At 30.9% G+C, this 18,630-nt stretch overlaps 2 protein-coding genes across 4 annotated transcripts; both read left to right on the forward strand.

Moving 5' to 3' along the window:
• Positions 1 to 9,361: 9,361 nt before the first annotated feature.
• Usp30 (ubiquitin specific protease 30) lies at positions 9,362 to 13,358 on the forward strand. Its single transcript, XM_072890724.1, has 6 exons — positions 9,362 to 9,831; positions 10,227 to 10,379; positions 10,605 to 10,768; positions 10,955 to 11,383; positions 11,591 to 11,926; positions 12,317 to 13,358. Exons 1-6 carry the CDS (start codon positions 9,732 to 9,734, stop codon positions 12,572 to 12,574), a joined length of 1,440 nt encoding a protein of 479 aa, XP_072746825.1. The 5' UTR covers positions 9,362 to 9,731; the 3' UTR covers positions 12,575 to 13,358.
• A 3,524-nt stretch (positions 13,359 to 16,882) lies between these two features.
• On the forward strand, positions 16,883 to 18,438 carry Med18 (mediator complex subunit 18). Of its 3 annotated transcripts, none has more exons than XM_072890259.1 (3): positions 16,883 to 16,919; positions 17,332 to 17,591; positions 17,728 to 18,438. In XM_072890259.1, the coding sequence occupies exons 2-3, from the start codon at positions 17,386 to 17,388 to the stop codon at positions 18,185 to 18,187; spliced, it is 666 nt and encodes a 221-aa protein (XP_072746360.1). In that variant the 5' UTR covers positions 16,883 to 16,919; positions 17,332 to 17,385; the 3' UTR covers positions 18,188 to 18,438. The 3 variants fall into 3 exon arrangements, with proteins under 3 accessions (XP_072746360.1, XP_072746358.1, XP_072746357.1); XM_072890257.1 differs by lacking the exon at positions 16,883 to 16,919 and adding an exon at positions 16,932 to 17,107; XM_072890256.1 differs by lacking the exon at positions 16,883 to 16,919 and adding an exon at positions 17,093 to 17,230 and having other exon boundaries at positions 17,728 to 18,437.
• The last annotated feature ends 192 nt before the right edge of the window (positions 18,439 to 18,630 follow it).

Genomic DNA, 18,630 nt, shown 5'->3' on the forward strand with positions numbered 1-18,630 from the left:
GCTGTGACGACGACGGCGAATAGAATGTACTCGGGTATACCACCGGTATTTCGTCCCGATGCCAAGTTCCGCGCCTGTTGTTCTGTGCCCTGGTGGGCATCTCGCGCCAGGAACGATCACCGGTGTCGAGGCACCGACGCGACGACGGCACCAGATGAGGGATGGTCGTGCGGTGAACGGGCGCCTAGCCGAACGATGATCGAAAAGCAAGGCCGCCTGTGACGCGAAACGGAATTTTCAGATGAGGAATTTTGCGGTCGCTGATACTTGCATATTCCACGGGAAAATGAGTAAACATGGGCGATCGAAAAAGATTCTGTGATCTCTTGAAAGATAACGCGAATTTACAGCTCAAGCAAATACGAGCTGAGAAATAACCATTTGCTAGGAGTTGAGAGAAAAGTAAAGCGCGTGTAAGAAGTTCAAAATCTTATTTAACACATGCTTATGTGTCAAAGTAGTCAGTATCCCCTTTCCCAGTCTCTCTCGCAGTCCTTATCTTTTAGGATAAAATCTCAACAAATTTTGAAACAAATAAAATTTAATTGTCGAATTCTGTTAAACGAGAAGACCATATCGACTTAAATAAACTATTGGACGCGTTGCATTTTTTTTCTGGATTCCTATAGCAAATAATTATTTTCTACTTTATACACTTTGTATCGAGATTGTTATTGCTTTGGTAACGAAATGAGAATGAATTTGTAATTATACGGAAATAATTTTCAGAATAATCTACAGATTTAATACAAGTAAAATTAATATTAATTAATCTCTTTCTTTTCAGTATCCGTATATAATATAATAGATAGATTGCAGGGAGAGAATTGCATTATAAAGTAATATAATACATTATTTTTTTCTTGTAGAAAATCGAAAAAAGAAATGCAATCGAGGACACTCATAACATCAAGTGCAAGTTCACCGGAAGTGTATTAATTCCTGCATTCGCTTTTCCTCTCTCTTTCTAGACGCAGCTGACCGGAAATGAAGTTGAAATAAGTTCGCGGTTGTATCGCTAATTAATGTTATTAATTGGCCGTCGCGAGCGACAAACATCGACGCATTTCCTTCTTCGAGAGACACGTTTTTTGGCATCTGTCGCTCGCGCGATAATAATTACAAGTTATGATGTTGTGTAATTTGCGTGTATATTCGCTAATTCAGCCGACGCCGGGATCTAATTCGAGCGAAGATATTTGGACGGGATCCTCGAAACTGTGATAATTAATCCCGTCGGGAGATGACGGCTCAATGAATGTGACTATGCGGGTGAGTTTTGTTGGCATCTGAGCGAGATAAGTCACGCGATTAAATTACATTGTATTACATTACATACGAATAAAATTGTATTACTGTCCGGCTATCGTCTCCATTATCGATCTCATAGATATGGCGTTTTTTTTTATAGCGTTTGCAAAATTTTCAAATTAATTTTATTAGACACAATTGATTTAAATAAAATCTAAGAGACGCAAAATGCCTAATCGATACATTTTCGAGTCAATAATTATTTCTCATGCAATTATATTCCCTTAAAGATCTTTCTTGACTCTTACTTTCATAAATGGATCTTTGCTTGAATTGTAAAACAATAATTCGAGTAATTCAACAAACAAATCAACAGATATCATTTTACAAATCATTCTTTTTATTTCTCTCGAGAATTCTATTTTCGACGCTTATTTTTATTATGACTCATCGAATTTTATGTACGATTATAAGTATTTTATTGTGTCAAGTTTTCGATCTCTCTCGCGTGATGCCATAATAACGCACACCGAGATAAATTTTCAGACTCGAGGCTTTGAAGCTCGAAGAAGAGAAGACGAAGAAGAAGAATTACGTAAGGCGCAATAAGTCTGTTCGGCCGGGTTCTTCATTCCAGATCTCACACACAACACCCTCATTTGATGCTTCTTCGTCGCTTCTCTTGGTCCCACCTTCTTCGCTGTCGTGCACTATACCACCTTAGCCCTCCGTGTCAGCCATCGTCGCTCTCTCTCTCTCTCTCTCTCTCGCTCTCTCGCCGCCATGATTCGCCTCTGAGGTTGACAGCAGCTATTTTCGTTTCCCAGCGACAATATAGTAGTCACCGTTTAAGCCGCTCTTACTGAGCCGAGCTTTGGCCCACCTCTCTTTTTTCCTAGCAATTTTTATTTCTTATTTATGAGAGATCTCTGGTGAGATTATTCTTTCGTCCACTACTGTTCCTTCCCGATTACTACTTTATCGATATCGATTGATTAATGAAGTATAAAACGCTAAAACAACTCAGAAGTATGTATTGTATACATGTGTCTCGTAAAATATGAGTATAATCTCAGAAAGGAGTTTAGCACGCCAGAAATAATAAAGGAAGTTTATTTAAACACGTTTGTATTATCTCAACTCGATCTATGCTACTGATGATTTTACAGGGGCATTTTATAATCGAATATTTTTCGTTACATATATAAAAATTATATTAAAACGTAAAGGGAAAAAAATGTGAAGAACAAAAAAAACGCGGATATCTTTTTTTCAAAATTCCACTTACCTCTAGTTTCTGTTCTCGAATACCACCAGTGTTTCTAGCAGTCGCAATTGAGTCTCACGATGTGAGCGTCGCCTTATACGTGTATTTCTCACGTTTCCGCGGTGCGTATATTTGCGTATCTATACGTAACGCACACGCATTTACCTCGCGCGACGAGCGAATGACGTCAAATGCACAGTCATCGTCGAAAGATGTAATTTTCTCAGTCATCGTCGACCCGATTTTTCCTTCAGCCCCTCGCGAAACATCCCTTGCATCCATCCTTCTCTGTCCTGCGGCAAAAGAAAAGGCGGATGAATCGCACGACCTTCCTTCCTTCCTCGTCGTCATCGATACGTATCGACGTATTAATGTGCACGTGTGTGGGCGTTGAAGACCGGATGCACTGGTCAGTAATGCACTTTGGCGCGTGCCATCTTTCTCTTGTACATACATTCCTGTCACATGTAAATCAAATATTAAAATTGACTTTGACGTTGATTTTCGAATATATATGTATAATTAAATTAATAAAATGTCTTTATTGACTTTCTCTTTCTATATTCGGAAATAATATTTTTAAAAACTGTATAAAATATGCATAAACATAACCACGCTACTTGTATTTTTCTTAATCGTTATATCGCTTAATATTTTTTTATTTCACAATACGTAGGTAAAACGAGTCCGATTGCAAAGATAATAACAATCTAGTAGCATGCAATGTACAGAGTAATAATATGCGGCAAATTAATGACTGTAAAAAATATTAAAAATTTATTCTGTCATATATAAGATATGACATAGAAGAAAATATGTATGATGTATGAGAAGGCTATTATTAATCTACAATTCTCCATCAATTTTTCATACAACTAACAATTATCTTAATATTTCATAAATAGTTATGTGTATATCTTTCTATTTCTTGTCTCTTCAGTTTCTTTTTCTTACAGAATTCTATTTTTCGAATTTACGTTTGCAGATCCGTGCGCGATCACACTGTGCTTATTTTAAATACTGTATTTCTCTGGTATTTCTGCAGAGGGTGCTAGCGCACGGACTAGTTTTCAAGCCATATATCATTTTGTATTTCAGGTCACACCTAATAATAAGAATACAACTAAATAGAACACACAGTACAAAACTATAGAAACACTGTTCATTAGTTTAAATTCAGGCGAAAATCGACAAATTACCATTAGATATAGATTTATATTTGTTTAGCATAGATATAGAAATTGTATTCTTATCGTACGCGTTTAATTGGAACTTGGAACAGTTGTTTAATTTTTGTACATGTGAAAAATAAAAAATGTAATTTTTACATTAGATAAATAACACCTAGAGAGTTACACAGTCGTATTTAAAATAATATAGAACATTTTAAAACTATCTTTAAAACTGTTCTAAAAGAATGTTTCTCTGTATTTGTAAAACTTATATATTTAACTTATAAAAATTCTAATCTTAATATACACAGAAAAATCAATTTGTTATAAAATATATTATATAAATAACTTATTGCAATACACTTTCTTTTACAATAGAAAACACTAATTTAGTATGTCAATTAAGCATGTTATACAGTAAATCAAAAGAGTAGATTTAATATACATTACATGTATATTCCACATTTTTGGACGTTTGATTATATAAAAAATAATTAAATATATATTATATTGAATTTGTTTGATAAAACTTAATCAAGCTTATTTTAAATTTGCTACCGAGATCAAATCTTAGTCGATTAAGAAAATCAATAGCAATACATCTTTAGCTTCTTATTAGATTGTATTTTTTTAAATGTTAATTATAAAACTACAATTTAAATAACGCGACAGATTGAATTGAGTATCATACAGTATTAGTGTACGATGAAAATCGTGTCAAATAAAAGTCCATTCACTGATAGCAGAATTTCACTAGTTCTTAGAATAGATAATGTAAACGGATCGCGAAAATTTAAGAATATGTAAATGATTTGACTTAATGCAATGTTTTTAACATATTTTATTTTTTATTACGATTTTAACATTGTATTTTTAATCTTATAATCTTTAAAGTATCACAACAATCTTTAAAGATTATTTTTATAAAAAGTATTTAAACAATTATTTACACATAATTTCAATATATTTACATTACGAATTGTGTATATTTTATAATAATAATTATATCACTTAATAATATGAATTAAAAATTCTATGTTACAATACATGTCAACAAATCATAAGATACATCAATAACTAAAAAAACCTATTAAAGTGTTTATTAAATTTATCTAAATATGTGAACATGTTTATATGTAAAATAATAAATGAAAAAATCAATTGTATGTAATACTTATGTATATATATTATGTATATATAAATATATATATATATATATATATACAGTGAATATTTTTAATTGTATATATAAAAATAAAAACCAGAAAGATTGAAAAGGCTTTAAAAAATAAAAATTATACTTATTATGTCGGCTTCTATATGATTGTAAAATTTTTATTTTTGGCATCAGGTCGCAGCGTATGCCGAGTTTTCGAGCGATAATGTGATATGTAATTGTTAATGGACAATTTCGAACATATTCTAAAATTTATGTTATAAATTATATTAGAAAAATTGTATTAAATATTTATGTTTATTTTATTCTAAAACACATAGTTATGCTCGTGCAGCGAATAACGAAGCATAATTATAATTTAACATAATGTATAACTTACATAATCCATATTTTTAACTTCTAAATCTAATGATATCCATAATTGAAGTAAATTATGATATAATTCAGAGAATATTATAAATTGTTCAATTATTTGCATAATTTGTGTTGTTTCTATTATTTTCTAGTAATTGCCATCTATATTGGTATTTCTCCAACAAGACAAATTCTCAAAAGAACACGTCGAGATTAAATATCAGGCTATTAATTTTTAATTCGTGATAATACTTCTTGCGCATATATGCTTATTTTAATTATTAATTATAATCAATCTATATGGAGTTATAAAGTACTTTTGATATATTATAATGTTAATTGTTTCAAAGTTGAAATTGTTATTAAAACGTCATTAAAACGTTATTGTAATAAATAGGTAAAAATGGTCATAAAATCACGTCTTTTTAATGTCTTGAAATGTCATCGATCTGTAACATTTTTCCGTCATTACGTCACGTCATTTTTGGTTCGAATTGACCAAATTTTGACGTGAAAAATGACATGTGCTTGCTACCTGGCAAACTTTGCGGATGTCAAGAATAAAACACGTGCTCACTTTTATGGCTGTCACACGTGTAGAAATTGTAAAAATAAGTAACACTGACATTATATGACTATTTATATATGTTATTTGTCGGTACGATGTCTTTTAACTGCATTTCTTTTGTACTTTGAAACTGTTAATTTTTTCTTCATTTTTTATATCTTTTCTAATCTATTTCTTTCTAACACGTTTAAATATATCCTTTATTTAAGTATAATATAAATTTGAATATATAAATACACTGTTTGTGAGTGAGAGAGAAAAAGAGGGATAGAAAGAGAGAGAGAGAGAGAGAGAGAGAGAGAGAGAGAGAGAGAGAGAGAGAGAGAGAGAGAGAGAGAGAGAGAGAGAGAGAGAGAGAGAGAGAGAGAGAGAGAGAGAGAGAGAGAGAGAGAGAGAGAGAGAGAGAGAGAGAGAGAGAGAGAGAGAGAGAGAGAGAGAGAGAGAGAGAGAGAGAGAGGAAAAGAAAGAGTCTAAAATGTATGTAATATATAGCTAGAAATTCTATTAGCATAATATATACGATTGCATTTTAAGTATGCACTTTTCACTTTCGTTGCAGTTACGTATACTTTCGATATTATCGTATGATATTTCTGATGATACAAAAGGTGCATCTTTTTGAATTGGATTAACATTCCTCTTCTATCTTTTCTATTCGTTTTCTTCTATTTATCACATATTACATTCAAGGATATGTGTACATACATCGCAAAAGCATATGCCGATTCAAGATTCTAATCTTTCTATCTTTTATAGTAGAATTCGATGGGCAACAATGTAACGGTTTCCAATTTTTCGTGTTTGCGTCTTCTTCTTTCTTTTTTCTTTTATGGCATCTATTTAAAATTGGGGATGATAATACTTTCAAGCAATAAATATTTGGAACTTAGAAATTATCGTAATGAGATGCAAAATTATTTTGGGGATTTTATTTTTGTTAATAATATTGCGAATATAATTTTTTGAATTATCGATTTTGCTTTATTATTGAATATCATAACGTTTTATAATTATTTTACATAAAATAATAAAAATTATGAAATTTATAAATTTTCAGACATAAGTATATTTTAACTTTTATTCTAATAGACTTATTTTTTCATCAGAGATGAAATGACTTTATAAATTTTACGTTATTTTCGAGTGCAAATAATTTCGAACTACAGTAGGGCAATAATATGTGATTGAGTTCTGTATCAATTTTCTAATTTTTGTTTCTTTCTATTTGTATTACTACGTCATATCTTACTTATTGTTATAGGTATATGTATACGTGCATGACCAAGTGTAGTGAAGAATTTTATCATTTCATTGTGATCGGTAAATAATCCATGTAATTTGTAATGGTGTGAAATATTTTATACCATTTATATTTAAATATTGCAAATAAATATTAATAATTTTGATAGTTGTACGATATTTATACATTTTGTCTTTTCGCGAGCAGAGTTTGGCTAATTTTATTTCAAGTAATAAGATAAAATTATAAGGAAAAGAAATTAGTTTTATACGTAAACAACACAACAAAACTTTTATTTGGAATTAAATTTATCTTTTACAATTAGTAATTAATACATTTTTTATTCACATATTAAAATTTATTTGACTAAATTAATTTCAATTTTTTATCTCATTAAAATTTATTCAGCTTGTGCATTGTGTGCGCTCAACTAAGTATGTTATAACAATAACTTTATTTATCATTCCTATATCGTCTTAATAAATTGTAGGCTATAAAATTTTTAATACATATTATTGTGCGTAAACTGTAAATATCAAAAATATGAAAACATCTCTATTAGTCAGTGGACAGATGACTTTCAAACAATATTTTTATTTACATTTGGAAAGCTCTTCTTAAGAGCAACCATAATGTTTAGTTACCAGTATATCTTTAGTGCTTCAAAACCTCATATTGTGTAGTGAAAAGTTTTCGGAGTCTCTGAAATCAATAATAGTGACACAAAGTTTTCTATACAAATAATTTTAAATATAAAAAACCACATCACGTCATCCAAGTACAGAATGAGAAAGAAATCAACTCCGCTTTCGCTTCAACAGCGCACTGAAATTCATCGGAAAGCGAATGCAGGTATCGATGCAATTAAAATTGCTGATGATAATAAAATAGTTATAAATATTAATCAAATAAAATATAATGAAATATGTGAACTGGTGAAGCAAGAGATAAACCTACAAAGAAAAGCAACGCGTGTCAAATATAAAAAGTTGGACGATCAATTGAAGAAATGGTGTCTAGAACAGAAAGAAGCAGGAAACGTAATTACCCGCAAGCTACTTTATGTGAAAGCAGAAGAAATTATAAATAATGTTGGAGGACCACCATCAATGGAGCTAACGCCATGGCTGCGGAAATTTAAAAATCATCACAATATTCAAGTATACAGTACTAACCTCCAGTATGAAAAAGTGGATCAAAAATTGCTTGATTGGTTACTAGAACGGATAATCACAGAAAATAAAATTTTATCCAAGATGCTTCAAGATAAAACCAACAAACTTATCGACGTGTTTGGTGGACCATCAACAGATCAGGCAAAATATCGCTGGCTGAAAAGATTTATGAATTGTCATGACATTCTAATAAAACTTATTTTGCCAAATTCTGTTCATAGAGGTGATGAGACCAATCTATCTGATTTGGATAAACAACTACTTAATTGGTTAAAAGAACGGAAAAACTTAGGAGATACAATTTCACACGAAATGCTTATAGGCAAAATATGGGAACTTACGAAGTTTCCTAAATCAAAGAACGAAGAAGAAAGCTGGGTGTGGAGAATTAAAAACCGTTATATTAGAACAGCATGTTTTTTTAAAAACATGGATGAGATTTCGCAAAATGTCGTTTAAAGAAATGATGAGGCCAATCAATCAGATGCCAAAAAAAGTTTATTCAAGAATTCAGTCAGCGATTAGAGAAGACAAGAGAAAAATCGCAGAGAGTGCTTTTACTTGTTGAGACAATTGCGACGTATCTTCTGGGAAAAGATGAAGATCATTAATACGAAAAACGACGTGTCAAGATAAAAAAAAATTTATTCTTTATTTTTTTTCTCAATATAAACATATATATACACCGAGACATGTCCGATTTAAAGAACAAGTCCCGGTTGTCCCGGTCAATTCGCTAAATTATTAAATTATATCTTATTTAAACTTTACGACATGTATCGATTTGTTTCTAAATAATTATATATTATTAAAAATATCAATGTTACGTTACAAGAATTAAATAATAATCGCTATAATATTAGAATAATAAAATATATGTGTAGAGTCTATATATTTTGAAAAAAGTAAATATTATGTAATGTAAAAGTAAATTGTTTGGTTCTTTTATTTTGTTCGTTTACTTATCGACGGTTATAAATATTCGAAATAAGAATACATTTTTATGTTAAGAAGAGAGTTTATATTTATATGTTCATATTGAGAAAAAAGTAAAGAATATATTTTTGTTTAGCTTGAGAAAAGAAATAAAGAATAAATACACATATATATATATATATATATATATATATATATATATATATATATATATACGAGATATAATTTAATAGTTTAGCGGGTTGATCGGAACGACCGGGACTTGTTCTTTAAATCGAGACATGTCCGGTGTTTGTATATACATACATGTATCTTACAAATCGCTCGCGTTCAATGTTCAATCATTCGCGTATGGATATTCGAGCGGCGTGTATTCGTGAAAAAGTAACGTCGTAGAAATTCGTCGTCGGTATTAGAAATTTCGTGCACGTGGGTTTTTGTCAGTCAGTATTATTTCGGGGCAGTGTTTGTCGTTTCGAAAGCATGCTCAAACAAATAGCGAAAAGGAAAATTACGCGAGCTGGAATGCATGTAGGTTAGAACACCGCCCGTCTCTGGAAAGCGATATAATACATAATACAATACATAATAATGGACGTAGAGAGAATCGCAATATTTGCCGGCGTAGGCTTCGCCATCGCCGTTGGCCTATTTGTCCTGTGGGGCCCATCACCCAAACCCAGGAAAAAAGGTAACGTCCGCAACCTTAACCCCAATTCAATCAAATAGAAGTAATCTGTTAAGCAAGATTGAGAAATTTCTTTGTCGTACTCTCTATTTTTTATTATTGTTGCTTGTTTTTATTTTCAATAATAATATAGTTATTATGAGAATAATAGCAAAGGCACGCATTATCAATGATATTTTGCAGCCGCAGTATATATTAAAAATACAGTTAAGTTACAATTTTTCTTTCTGGAATCTTAAATCTTGCTAGAGATTTACTTATTTTGTTTTTACATTCGATTATTGTGGCTTTTCCAATATCTTTAATTTTTTAATATTTTTTATGATTAATTTCATTTAATTATGAATTTCTTCATATCTAATACAACATTATGATAATCTTATTTATGTTTTCTTTAGGCCAAGTTGTCGGGATCAATAATTTGGGATATACATGTTTTCTGAATTCTCTCTTGCAAGCCCTGGCTGCGTGTCCTACATTTATTCTCTGGCTTCAAAGACAGCAGGAGAAGGACAGACACTTTGCTGATACACTGTTCTCTGTGCTCAAAAGTATAAGATTTTGATCAGATATTAAAATTACAATGTCCAATCCTTAAATATATTAAACTTTTTATTAACAAGTTAATTTTTCCAAAACTACTTTTTAATTTTGGAACTTTAAGATCTTTAACCTTTCACATACTTTCATACAAATTTTTTGAAATTATTCATATATACAACTCTTAATTCTTTATACTTTTATATTTCTTATACTGATCTGTATTTATCTTGTAGAAATTAACGGTTTTGCGGATGACTTGTACGGTGACGTGACACCTGTTGAAATTATTTCTTCCGTTGGTTCACTATGGAATTTTGGACCTGGTCATCAAGATGCTCACGAGTTGTTTCATGTAGTTCTTAGTGCATTAGATGCTGAAATGCAGTCTGCAAATAAAGTATATGATTCAAAATCATTCTAGTACTATCTATCTAGAACATAATTTGTTTGACAATGATTAAATTGGTCAAAATTGCAAAAAAGTAAAAACAAATTTTGTGTTTCTCCAAGATTTTTATAATTAATTAATAAAAAGTTAGCTTTTACGTGATCACATACTAATTATTAATTATCACGCTTTCAGAAAGGCTTGTCTGACGCGCTACCGCCAAGTCTGAATACGGAGTTAAATATGAGAGAAATAGCTGATACTCCTGAAGCTCAGAGTCTCAATCTCAGAAGTGCATCCTGCAATGACATTGCATCAGTAAAAAACGGCACTGATACTCCAAAAGGCTTCGACAAGAACTGCAACAATCAAATGATGACCTCGACCTCGTCCATAGCCAGCATGTCTCCGAGCATCGGGTGCAAACCCGGTATGATTCTCGCCAGATCCTCGGAATTGCTGTCGCGAAGTGTTCAAACTAACGGCGACTATAAGAGCCCCTTCAGGTCGTGGAAATCTCTATGTACCATGCCCTTTGTTAACATTCCGTCAGTTTCGGTAGAGACACATCCGTTCTCAGGTTTGATCACCAGTCAAGTTCAGTGCAGTGGCTGTTCTTTGAAGGTATTAAAACAAAAGATATCAAGTGAAAGCTAACACCAATTCTTATTAATCTCCGTAACTAATTCTTATTAATAATCCGTAATTAATCTCCCTTGAAAATAATTTCTTCTGTGCACATAATTCCTCCTGCAAATTTCAATTATTGCATCAAACATTTATCAATAATATGTACTAGATTTTAATATCAATCTGATTTTTTTTTTGTAGTCTTCAGTACGTTACGACAAGCTTGAGACCTTGTCGCTACCGTTACCCGCACTCCACTCGTTCATCCCACAACACCATACTCTAGAATGGTTGCTATCGCGTTTTGTGGATAGCGAGATGGTACGTGATGTGCAATGCGATGGATGCTCGTCGCGTTGTCCCGCTGTCAAGACCCTTACTCTCGGAAAATTGCCCAAGTGCTTATGCTTGCACATCCCGAGGACTACGTGGAGCTCCTCGGGCGTGCTAATTAAAAGGAACGATCAGATTACGTTTCCCGAACTTCTGGTGCTAGATCCTTATACTTACACTGAAACGAAAAAGAGAAGCGCGCAGGTGAGTTTTGAAATCCATTTAGGTATGTTCAATTGAAACGTGGACTAAGATTATTGTTCCATAAAAGTCTCATACTATATACAAGTTTTGTATCATATATAATAAATAAGAGAATTTCTCATTTTATTATAATTCAAAAATTTGAAATTAGAATATAATTAATTTTATTGATTAGAAATTGTGTAAGACATTTAATTTATCAAATTACAAAAGTTAATATATAAAATTTATTAATCTTATTTTCTAAGAAACTTAATTTATTAATTTAAAAGATTTATTGAAATTCATAACTTGGAAACTGAAGAATTATTTAATTTAGAGATATATAATCTCAAGCCTAAACTGGTATATATAATCCAATTAATTTATTTCAAAATTTTGATGTTATAGGGCGATGCGGTAAAGAGTCAACTCGATCGTGGTTTTACAACGATACAGGGTAAACATAAATACCGATTATGTGCAGTGATCGAACATCGCGGCCCGGTGGATTCCGGTCACTTTGTTTGCTATAGACGCGGAAATAAAACGGATCACTGGCTGTACACGTCCGATATTATTGTCGAGAGTGTGTCCCTGACGCAGGTGCTGCTTGCTAGTCCATACTTGCTTTTCTACGAGCGCATTACCAGCGTTTATCCTAGCTAGGAATAAATTTTCGAGGTGATAGGCAATCTATAGGAATTACATAATTGCGCGTCGAATGAGAATCCGTTCTTTTTAGCCATGCTTTCTCACGCTTTCAGCTTTTAAAGTGAAACGTATAGTGATGTGGAAATAATATGGAAAGATAGAATCACAGATTTGCATATAAGCGTGTAGAAAGTGCAGCTGAAAAAGAACAGGAATAAGATTTGAAATATATAAGAGACTGTCGAATTTTTCATAATTAGTTTAGAATCGCTCGATATTTGCGACGTAATTGCGATAATACTTTGTTATATTCTGCGACTATAGAACGTGTCCTTAGGTGATATTTTATAGCAGTGGCGAAATATATCAAATATATAATCCAAAATTCAGAAATATTTCAACAGATGCGATAATAATTGCCATTAATAAACGTTTTATGCATCTAATGGAGTAATTAGTTTCGTGAAACTTCTTACTTCTGACACATAGTGATAGTAGATTTCTATTGGAAGAGACTGTCAATTCTTATAAATCGTTTTTTGATCAATTTATCATCATTAAACTTAATTTTAATGAGGACTAGGATCGTGCCAATGAAAATATCTCTGAACTAAATTTATCAAGAAGGATAAGCAAGATCTTGTATTTTTTTATTATATGTTTATATCTTATAGGGCTTTTATTCAAGCTCTCGCGATGTGTGCAATTGTTAAAAATATTACTATAATTATAAAGACTGTGAATCTATTATTTTTTATTTGTATATAAAGTATTGTTTTTCTTTCTGGTTGGCATACAGAAACATGCTAATTACCAGAATAAATTTACTTTAAGAATTAACATAAAATATCTAATGTATGTAATTTGAAATCTTATAGAAAATGTATCAAATTGAAATAAAATATTAAAAATTCAGAACTTAAAGATAAATCTTATTCAAAACTAAAAAATATGATTTTTTATTTTGCAAAGTATAATTTCATTAAAATAATAAATTTAAAAATATTTAATATTTTATTCTGTTTAACTGTCATATTCTACTTTTTTTATTACAAATTAAAAACAATTTTAGTACAAATAAATTCATCAAATTAACTTGATCCAAGTACATGTATAAAATAAATAACTCAACCTTACCTTACCTCATTTCCAAACCTCAGTAGGAGTAGAGAGAAACCTGAGAGGCGCCATGAAGACGTTTTTGAGGAAACCCATTTTCACCGCGGTACAGTGGCGCTAACTGGATCGATTTTAGAGCCGGTAGAACTACGTAGCTGGATCGACTTTCCAGCGGTTCGCGTCCGTGCTAGATCCTCAAATAGCGAATAATATTATACATATCTACAAGATGTCCGGTAATAATCGCTCCACCTCTCTAGGGCAGATAGAGCAGGTCAAACTGAACATAAAAGTCCTGTATCATTTTGTGATTAGCGCAATAATTATTGAACTATTAATTAAGAACGCTCAGGGTATGCTGAACGCTACATGCGACGCGCGCTCATACGTTGAGCGTTTTTAATTAATATTTTAATAATTATTGTGAAAATCGAAAAATGATACAGAACTTTTATATTCAGTTTAATATGCCTTAGAGAGATTATTATATAAGCCCTGGGACGATTATTATCGGACATATTGTAGATATGTATAATATTGTTCGCTAAGCGTTTTTAATTAATATTTTAATAATTATTGCGAAAATCGCAAAATGACCTAATACTTTTTTGTTCAGTTCACTGTACTCTATCTGTTCACAAGCGTTGGCTCATTAGTTATGAGACACCCTGTATATTTATATTAGAATATATATAAATACATATTATTTATATGTATTTAATATAATTTTATTTTATTTAATTATTATAATTTTATTCAACAGTTTGACACGTTTAATTCGCCTATTTGGTTTATTACAACTTTAACAACAGAATCCGTTTGATATACTAATTTCGGGAAAAGAGAAAACTTTATTAATTGCTGCTAATTAACGCCAATTATGCAGTTGACATACTTGTGCGCGATTAGTAATATGCGTCATTTAACATTCTCGAAAATCGTCTTTCTGATTTTTATTAATAAAACAATATGTATAAAGATCGGTAATGCTGTCCACGATCAGTTGACTGTCGCGGAATCGACAGTATTTTTATATATCAATATGTACATAAAAAGTCTTGAAACATAATCGGTTCATTAATAAGATTTTTAAATATAGTGCACCGAGAAATATAAAAAATGTCTTTAATATTTAAGTAATAAGATATATTGCAAAAATATTGCGATTGTTTGCATGACATAATGCGAAAATCATATAAATTTCTCCTCTAGACGATCATACAATATAAATGTGAAATAATTGATTATTACTGTTAATGAATAAAACTCTTTTCAACTCTTAAAACTCGATTCTTTAACAAGGTAAAAGAAATGCAGTTCACAAGTAATAACATATCTTTTAATATGTTTCATTTCTTATTAGAAGAATATATTTCGCAAAAAGGTATGCTGCAGTAGTTATTATGCACATCGAACAATAATAATATGCCGTCAAATATTTTAGAAAATTCCTCTCTGAATTATTAGAAAATATTTTGCAAGGAGAGATCGTGAAATAATTCAGTTCAAGCGGTACGCTCGGAAATTTTTATTCTGAGTTACTAGGAGAATATATTTCGCAAAGAAGGTATCGCTCTCGCCGCCGACCTTGCCGCCGACCTTGCTTGTAGCGATACCTTCTTTGCGAAATATGTTTTCCTATTCATTCAGAAGCAAATTTTCGAGCGTTTTAAAATACATTACCGCTCTTGAAGTACATTGCCCATATTTATGTAAAATATTTTATTAATAAAAATTGAACTTTCGAGGATATTAGAAGACACATATTACTAATCGCGTACGAGTATATGTCAATTGCATAATCGGCATAATTAATTAACAGTAATTAATAAAGTTTCTTTTCCCGAAATTAGTGTATGAAACATATTCCGTTGTTAAAATTATAAAAAACCAAATAGGTGAATTAAACGTGTTAAACTAATGAATAGAATTACAGTAATTAAATAAAATAAAGTTATATTAAATTATTAATATGTATTTATATATCATATATATAGTTATATAAGAGTCTCTTGCAACAATGATCTCAGTTAATTAATTTTTATAAGTAATATTTCTTTTCTTTTCAAATCACGATTAGTTGTTACAGAAACTGTCTCGCATCAACTTTTTTATTAATAATACAAGAAATTATAAGATTAAATATTGTAAAATAAATTGCTTGTTTCTAAAAAAAAAAAGAGAGAGAGAGAGAGAGAGAGAGAGAGAGAGAGAGAGAGAGAGAGAGAGAGAGAGAGAGAATATAATTCATCGATGTGTTTTCTCAATTTTTAATGTTATATATAATTGTTAATGTGAAATATATGGGAAACATATTTCTACATTTGTTTAAATATAAACGATATAATCCATCATATTATATCATCACTCACATTTTAATCACAAGAATCTTAATCCATTAAAATTATTTTTAAACTAATAAAATGCAAAGTGGAAGTTTGATTAAAATGATACACATCATAATTCAAATAATTTTTATTGTATCACAAAAGTTACGATAATTTTAAAATTATGTTTTCAATAAGACGTATAACTGATCGTGAACAGCATTACCGATCTTTATACATATTGTTTTATTAATAAAAGTCAGAAAGACGAACTACTAATCGCGCACAAGAATGCCAACTGCATAATTGACGTTAATTAGCAGCAATTAATAAAGTTTTCCCTTTTCCCGAAATTAGTATAGATACACATTAGTGCTCGTGAAGTACATTGCCGATATTTATGTAAAATATTTTATTAATAAAAATTGAACTTTAAAATTATGTTTCCAATAAGACGTATAACTGATCGTGAACAGCATTACCGATCTTTATACATATTGTTTTATTAATAAAAGTCAGAAAGACAAACTTTCGAGGATATTAGAAGACACATATTATTAATCGCGTACAAGTATATCAATTGCATAATCGACATTAATACATATATATATATATATATATATTACTTCATAATATATGTTAAAGTGAAAAAAGATCACGCGCAGTTGCAATTAATAATATGTAATAAAATATTAATGAATGTATATGTTTCGTACTTTTGAGATCCACAGTTATGGATCTAGCACGGACACGAACCATAATTTGTGGATCTAGCACGGACGCGAACCGCTGGAAAGTCGATCCAACTGCGTAGTTTCACCGGCTCTAAAATCGATCCAGTTAGCGCCACTGTACCGCGGTGAAAATGGGTTCCCTCAAAAACGGCTTCATGGCGCCTCTCAGGCTTCTCTCTGGTATGAGCATTGTGTAGATATTTTGATATCTATGTTATTAAGTTCACGTAGATATATATAATTGAGTAAAATATTAAATAGTGAAATAAAGTGCGGAGAATTACAGAGAAAACGTTATTTTTTTTTTCAATTATTTGTCTCAACAAAAAACAGAAATTTAAAAATTAGAAGAAAAAAGGTTTACTAAGGTTAGACGAAAAATATAGAAAACGCATTTTAACGAGAAAAATTATGTAGAAAAGTTTGATTGTTTATTAATATATAATGTATATAATAAATATAATATAAATAATATATAAAAAGAAAAAAGGGTATGTAAATAATCATATATAATAAATATAAGCATTATTAAAAATATCACATCTATAGTAAAGGGTTCTTTATCTTATATCATTTGTCTTGTCAAATATAGTTTATCCTCCAAAAAAAGAAGTATTATTTCTCGTGGAAATTTACACAAGCCAGCATGACTGCTCCAATCAGCACTGCCATGGATAGTTTGAGCGCTGCTCTAAAATCCAACATTATTCCCAATCAAGAATATCTGCTACAAGGCTCAGTATTGGATACCTCAGTAGAAGTATTATTGCACAGACTTCGTGGTTTGTGCGACAATGTAGACACTGGACCAGAGCCCTTCTACGATCATGAGATGTGTTTTAGTATTCGAAGGTACAATCCTCTTCCTTTTTCTCTTCTTTCTTTCTTCTTCTCTTTCATCTTATTGTAACGAAACAAGATTATATAATTATGAGAAATGAGACTGTACAACAATTGCTTTGAATTTTAAGGGTTTATTTGTTTTTAGAGGTTCACCGCAGGAACAACCACTGCTATTGCGAGTCCGACGGGCTCTAGACCCAATTCACTCAGACATGCCATGGCAATTACGATACATCGGGCAACCTGAATTAGGTGATAAATCTCGACCGACAGTCGTACGCAGTAGCATTGATATCGCCACTAGCAACACTGTGGTAGAATTTCTTACCGAGCTGGGCTGCAAGTTGGATTTTGAATATGTCACTCGTGGTTACATGTTCCGTAAAGGCAGGATGAAGATTACAGTGTCGAAGATCTTTAAGGTGAATCAAGGCAAAGTGCCAGAAGGTGTGCCAGAGATGATATCACAAAGTTATTTGGTGGAGCTGAGTGTATTAGCTCCCAGTGGACAAGATGCTATAGCAGAAGACATGAGAATATTCGCTGAACAGCTACGACCTTTGGTGCAACTGGAAAAAATAGATTACAAGAGACTAGTTCATTAGTCATAGATTTTTCTAATATTGCTTAAATAAGTAAAGCATAATGTAGCAAAAAATTGATTAGACAGGCTAAGCTAATCTTGCAATTAAAAGTAAAAGGCAAAGAAAATTTTTAAAAAATGTTAGAACAAAATATTTTGTAGTAATAATACGTTTAAAGGTGTTATATAAGCTGTTTATAGCATTAGTATAAGATTAAAATAGTGGCTAGGATAATCTTTAATTCAATATTTGAGTATTTAATAATATCAGTGATAAAAACGAAGAAATAGAATTTTGAATTCTCTTATTAAAGTTATATTATTAAAGTTTTTTTCTTCAAGTTTGTGTCTCTAAAATTTTTAATTTTACACTATAACTAATACAGTGTTAAATTTATACAAAATATCAAGAAAAAATAAGTCGAAAATATGGCGTGCATGACATAAATTAAATTATGATATAAT

The sequence above is a fragment of the Anoplolepis gracilipes genome, chromosome 4, assembly GCF_047496725.1.
Source record: "Anoplolepis gracilipes chromosome 4, ASM4749672v1, whole genome shotgun sequence".
Lineage (NCBI taxonomy): Eukaryota > Metazoa > Arthropoda > Insecta > Hymenoptera > Formicidae > Anoplolepis > Anoplolepis gracilipes.